Here is a 6637-nt window from a genome sequence, read left to right as displayed (position 1 = left end):
CCTTTAATCCTTCTCTCTTTCTCGTTCTTCCACCTTTCTTTTTCTGTCTTACACCTTACAGCTCAGGGCTGTCTTACATCTCATCTCATCCTTTGGTTATTTGCCATCTTTTACTCATCATGTTTGTTTGTTTGTGACCCTTGACCTTGACTTTTGGCCCACATCTCTCTCTCTGTCACTCTCATTCCTTTCCCCCGCCTCTTTTTCTATTCATGTCTCTTTTTCCCTCAATGTGCAGCCATCTCTATTGTTCGTGCCAGATGCCACTCTCTTCTTCTGATTGGACCAGTGGTTTTGGACTTTTTAGCTCCACCCTTACTGTTTCTGCTGCAGTGTGTCTAGTGTGTGAATGTGTTTATCATGGCTGCTGTTACTGATGTCAGAATACAGCAGCCCTCTGTCTTTCATGCAGTCTGGGTCACTGGGAGACAGTTGTCATGGAGACTGGTGGATTGTTATGTCTTTTCCCTTGTCATACAGATGGGAAGGCTACTTTACACGACAGACATGAGCTGGATGGGGTCTGTGGTCAAAAAGAGACTGATTGATTATTGTATTCTCTCCTTTATCCTGCAGATGGTGTGAGTGAGCAGCAGTGTGTAGAGCCAAGACCCTGAGCTGGATGGGGTCTGTGGTCCAGCATCTCATAAAGACAGGGTGGGATGCAGCACACACACATCATCTCTCCTGCAGAATGTCTGGGGAGGAACATGAACATGTACTCAGTTTCCAGCAGCACACAGCAAACAGCCTCTTCCTGAGGGGAGCACAACAGTGAGATGAATGGAGAGTGGAGGCGTGTCCTGATCAGCCAGAGATGATTGACAGCATGCAGCATGGACTCAGCAGACAGAGCAGGACCAGTCTCTCTCAATCATGTGCACACATGGAGATATGGACTGGGGGGGAAACTGTAGGATTATCCATATCTGTTGTATAAATAGGCTACCTGTGATTTGTTATTGTTTTGTGATATATGTAGCCATGTGGAGATATAGACTATTACTGAGATTGTATGAATATCTTTCAAAACCTGTGTGCTGTCAGTGTGTAGTTAATGTACACTGTCTCTTTAAGAGTCTTTGTTTATCAATTATGTCATCAACACCATTAGTTCAGGAAGTGTATTAGTTGAGGTTCTTCTGTTCATGATATTGTTACTCATTGTAGATGACCCTGTTTATCCAGTGTGAAATTTTATATTTTGTATGTCAAAAATGGTACAAAGGACCTTTAATATTAGATACTAAGAATTGTATTTTGTTAAAACGAAAGACTTTTATTTTGTTAATGTGACCTGTGACCTGGATGTTTAGAGGTGTATAGGTTGCCCGCTGAAAGGTCACTGTGAGTTAGTACTTGTGACGGTTTAAGGTTCGCTACTCTACTAAAAGAGATGACAAGCTCTTACGGTGTTAAAGGTAATGTGTTTCATACAGTTTAATAAACGCAACAATTTTATAACATCAGTCGTCGAGCCATCATTTGGTAGAGATAGCTACACTCATCTGTTAGATTTCATGCCTTTGGATGCACTGTTGGTCCATCAGTTTGTGAAAAATAATCTTAAACACATTTGCTGGCCTTCTTCGTTTATTTAATGCTAGATTTGCTTTGAAAGTGCAAATTGATATTATGTGTGCTGGTATCAGCATAAGCTAACCTTTAGAACATTAAGTTGGAAGTTATAATCCATTGTCATCAGTTTAGCTTAAATACGGTACTGAAGGGACCGGCATAGGTCATAAGAATATGCCATAGTCAATAATTCAATGATATTATACCTAGTTATAATTGTTACTTTTATTTGGATTTAACTAGAATGTAAACAGTTCCTGGGTGAATATACTCTTGGGCTGACCTGGGGAGTGAGGTGTGATATTAGACTCACCTTCCCCCCCCCAGGTCGAGACAAAGCGCCCTGCACCCATGGCCCATTTGAATAGACGGTAACACCCCTAAATTCATCTTTTAAGAGCAAATCCTACAAGGAATAGATCAGATGAGCCTGAGGTGAAGCTATGAGTGGACGTTCAGGCTTTGTTTCCCTTGGTTGGCCACCACTGTATAAGATTAAAACCTGGATCTTGACTGACTAAAACCTAAGACTGAATCTTCAATATATGGTATAAATTATATCCCATCAGTACACATCTTAGTTGATCAATTATAAGGTGCACGCTAGGAATTGCATAGCGTTGACACACCTAAATCTCAAATATAATTTCATATTCATTTTTATTGATGTACTGAAGTTCATATACATATGTTGGATTTCTTGTAATTTTACCTTACCTCGAGCCAACATTAAAAAGTGTTGAACTAAGCACCCTCTTCAGCGTGGTGATTGGAGGAGGAGTTGTCAATCTGCCAATGTATGCAGGGTGTATAGGAGTGGCAGAATAACCTGTGTGTGTGTGTGAAAAGGCAGAATAACCTGTGTGTGTGTGTGTGAAAAGGCAGAATAACCTGTATGTGTGTGTGTGAAAAGGCAGAATAACCTGTGTGTGTGTGTGTGAAAAGGCAGAATAACCTGTGTGTGTGTGTGTGAAAAGGCAGAATAACCTGTATGTGTGTGTGTGTGTGTGTGTGTGTGTGTGTGTATGTGTGTGTGAAAAGGCAGCCCCTCTGTGGTGTGTGTGTGTGTGTGTGTGTGTGTGTGTGTGTGTGTGTGTGTGTGTGTGTGTGTGTGTGTGTGTGTGTGTGTGTGTGTGTGAAAAGGCAGAATAACCTGTGTGTGTGTGTGTGTGTGTGTGTGTGTGTGTGTGTGTGTGTGTGTGTGTGTGTGTGTGTGTGTGTGTGTGTGTGTGTGAAAAGGCAGCCCCTCCTTTCCACCAACGCACCTGACACAACCCGCGACATTTAAACTGAACTCTACTTCTTCACCACTTCGTTACAAACACACACACACGCATCCAGGCACCGCCCGGTTACATTGGAATTTAGCACGGTGCCGGCAACCGTGTCTCCATTCCAACACCCCACGATCATAATTCACAAATCCCTCTGTTACTCACCCAGTTACCATTCACCATCATAGCGATCAGCTAGGTACCAGTTGTATCCGCTCCATAACCCATTTCATGCCGTTAATCCATACATTGTCGCACCACACAAACGAGAGAGATGCCCGCGGTCGGAGGCCTCTGTGCTGGCTGTGGCGTTATGTGAGGAGGCTGAGTCCTTACTGAGCCTGGAAGGGAATCTAAACTTCACGGGGATCCGGCGGCTGTATAAAGGCAACGCAAACGCAAGGCCAGGTTTTGTTTTGTTTGCATTGTATGTTTTATACAAAGATAGTTTGGTGTGGAGGACATCAAGAGAGTACATGTCTGTCAATGGAAATGCGTGCGAGCGTGCGTGCGTGCGTGCGTGCGTGCGCGTGTGTGCGCACACGCTCTTAAAACACACACTCCCGTAGCGTTCAGATAGCAGTGTGTTCTGGATGAGATCTGGCCCAGTGGTGTTGCAGTAGTCTTAAGCAGCAGGGAATAGCCTCCGTCCTCTGCTTCATACAGGGACATGAGCGAACAGAGAGGATTGCTAGAAACTTCTAAACAGTACTTAGCGAGTACACATACAATACATTAAAATGACATTTAACCATGTCATGAAATAGTTGGAAAGAGTGTCCTCGGTTCTTTTGCAAAGTTTTAATTTATCCGTAGATAGTTTTTCTTTACAAATACAAGCCAAGTCATTTTCGCTACTAGTCAACCTATACTAACGCTTCATATGTGTTTTTAAATTTCTCTGGTTTTATTGTTGCGTCGTCTGTCAATCCAGAAGTCCCTAGTTCAGCCCGATTGGTCTCGTCCCACTCCCAGGACCGAACTCAGCCCGTTTGGGCCACAGCCCCGGTCCAGCCTCAAAGATGGAAACAAAAGAGGGTTTTCTCCCGTAGTGTAAATGAACCATGAGTGTATCGCCGGGGGCGGACTGTGAAAGGAAAGCCTCTGAGTTGGCACCGGCTGACTAAGATCTGGACTGGGTCCATATCCACTCAAGACTCAGCTGCCACAAACTTGCGTGTGTGTGTGTGTGTGTGTGGGTGCACTAACAGCTGGTATATGTGTGTGTGTGTGTGTGGGCAAGGTATGGACCTGAGGAACCCTTTCAGTTTGGTGGACAGCATGATTGATGTATATGTGTGTGTGTGTGTAGACTAACAACTGGTGTGTGTGTGTGTCTGTGGGGGGGGGGTATGGATCTGAGGAACCCCTTCAGTATGATGTACAGCGTGATGGATATGTGTGTATGTCCACTTACGGCTGGTGTGTGTGTGTGTGTGTGTGTGTAGGGTATGGATCTGAGGAACCCCTTCAGTATGGTGGACAACATGATGATGGGTATGAGGAGCAGGATGGACGACATGCACAGGAACTTCGTAAGTATGAAAACTCACCAACACTCTTCACAAACATGCCTTTAGAATCCTGCTGCTGTTCACAAACATGCCTTTAGAATCCTGCTGCTGTTCACAAACATGCCTTTAGAATCCTGCTGCTGTTCACAAACATGCCTTTAGAATCCTGCTGCTGTTCACAAACATGCCTTTAGAATCCTGCTGCTGTTCACAAACATGCCTTTAGAATCCTGCTGCTGTTCACAAACATGCCTTTAGAATCCTGCTGCTGTTCACAAACATGCCTTTAGAATCCTGCTGCTGTTCACAAACATGCCTTTAGAATCCTGCTGCTGTTCACAAACATGTCTTTAGAATCCTGCTGCTGTTCACAAAACATGCCTTTAGAATCCTGCTGCTGTTCACAAACATGCCTTTAGAATCCTGCTGCTGTTCACAAACATGCCTTTAGAATCCTGCTGCTGTTCACAAACATGCCTTTAGAATCCTGCTGCTGTTCACAAACATGCCTTTAGAATCCTGCTGCTGTTCACAAACATGCCTTTAGAATCCTGCTGCTGTTCACAAACATGCCTTCACAATTCTCTTTCCTTTCCTTTATTCCTATACTTTCCTTTATCTTAGCAGAATTATGTATTTGTGTGTGACTTGTCTTTGTGTGTGTGTGTGTGTGTGTGTGTGTGTGTGTGTGTGTGTGTGTGTGGTTTAGGAAAACCTGTCGACGGACTCGAACACACACTCCTTCAGCTCCTCCTCCATCAGCACCTACTCTAAAGTGGGGAACGAGCCCCCCAAGGTGTTCCAGGCCCACAGCCAGACACGCCGCGCCCCCGGAGGGGTAGGTGCTCACCGGGGTGGGGGTGGGGGGGAATCTCATTGGTGATGCAGCTATCCTTGAAGGATGACCATTTGCTGGGATAGGATATCCAAAATGATTCAACTATTTATTCTGATAATCATCGTCCAGTCCTTTGAAGTGAAATTCGAATTATAGTTGAATTGCTGTATTAATAAAAAAAAAACATATGCCTATAAAATAATGATACTATGATGATAATATGATAAATAAACACATGAGTAATAACTAATCAATGAAATATTCATAATACAACCATAGAAATATAGCTTCCTGTTGTCAAGGTAACCAGTGTAGTGTAAATGTGCTGTTCAGGTCTGTGAGACCCAGCGCACCCTGAAGGACTCGGAGAGCGGCTTGGAGAAGATGTCCATGGGCCACCACATCCAGGACCGCGGCCACGTCGTGGAGAAGAAGCGCAACCACAAGACAGGCGAGCGCGAGTTCAACCAGGACTTCCAGAACATGGACGAGTGTGAGTGTGTCTGCATTAAGGGGAATGAATCTTAATGTACACCTGTGTGACAGGGGAATGAATCTTAATGTACACCTGTGTGACAGGGGAATGAATCTTAATGCACACCTATGTGACAGGGGAATGAATCTTAATGTACACCTGTGTGACAGGGGAATGAATCTTAATGTACACCTGTGTGACAGGGGAATGAATCTTAATGTACACCTGTGTGACAGGGGAATGAATCTTAATGTACACCTGTGTGACAGGGGAATGAATCTTAATGTACACCTGACAGGGTAAAGACATTGTGTAATAATACACTACTGTCTTTGGATTAAACATTACTAATCTAACCTAACCAGTACTAGTCTCATTTGAAGTGTCGGTCAAAAGAAGCTTGTTCTTTGGCATGTCAGTGCAGGAGGGCTTGTTGATGGATGACTGATCTGCTGTTTTTAAACCGGTGACCCTCAGCATTCTGACCCTGACCACTAAATCAAGGCTGTCCATGTCCATAGGGACTGGTGTTGTGTAAATCATCCAGCAGTCAGTGCCATAGACAGAACAGAGATCAGCATGGGGATGCCCAAACCTATCCTGACCTTTTACCCTTTGAACTCTGACCCCCACAGCTGAGGCGCAGGATTTCGATAATGAGTGGCAGAAGGAGGTGTCTAAGTTCCAGCCGGTGGCGCCGCTCGCTCAGCTCGAGGGGTCCAAACCGAGAAACCGCACTGTTCACCGAGCTGCCATCGCCGCCCCGGACGACGCCAGGTGACCAATCACAACCCCTGAAACACCGCCATGTGACCACTAACTCAGGTCACATGACATGGAACAACCATGTGGCACCGGATAAATGTAGAGAGGGAGAGAAAAGTCCCACTTGGCAACTATTGTTTTGTATAGCAACCAGAGCTGTTCTTCACACATACCAGACACAAACACAAACCAG

The 6637-nt window shown here is 44.7% G+C and overlaps 1 protein-coding gene across 1 annotated transcript; it reads left to right on the top strand.

Annotated features, from left to right (window-relative positions):
• Window positions 1-4278: 4278 nt before the first annotated feature.
• LOC122132024 (myeloid leukemia factor 1-like) lies at window positions 4279-6539 on the top strand. Its single transcript, XM_042706772.1, has 4 exons — window positions 4279-4387; window positions 5076-5204; window positions 5538-5697; window positions 6315-6539. Exons 1-4 carry the CDS (start codon window positions 4304-4306, stop codon window positions 6458-6460), a joined length of 519 nt encoding a protein of 172 aa, XP_042562706.1. The 5' UTR covers window positions 4279-4303; the 3' UTR covers window positions 6461-6539.
• The last annotated feature ends 98 nt before the right edge of the window (window positions 6540-6637 follow it).

The sequence above is a fragment of the Clupea harengus genome, unplaced genomic scaffold, assembly GCF_900700415.2.
Source record: "Clupea harengus unplaced genomic scaffold, Ch_v2.0.2, whole genome shotgun sequence".
In the NCBI taxonomy this organism is placed as follows: domain Eukaryota; kingdom Metazoa; phylum Chordata; class Actinopteri; order Clupeiformes; family Clupeidae; genus Clupea; species Clupea harengus.
Note: the sequence above shows the minus strand (reverse complement) of the source record. Positions and strands in the feature narration are given on the sequence as shown.

Excerpts from the sequence above, each read along its gene's own strand:
- LOC122132024 (XM_042706772.1), top strand. The coding sequence starts at position 4,304 with ATGGATCTGAGGAACCCCTTCAGTATGGTGGACAACATGATGATGGGT. Across the intron at positions 4,388-5,075 it reads ACGACATGCACAGGAACTTC|GAAAACCTGTCGACGGACTC; the intron begins GTAAGTATGAAA and ends TGTGTGGTTTAG. Across the intron at positions 5,698-6,314 it reads CTTCCAGAACATGGACGAGT|CTGAGGCGCAGGATTTCGAT; the intron begins GTGAGTGTGTCT and ends TGACCCCCACAG.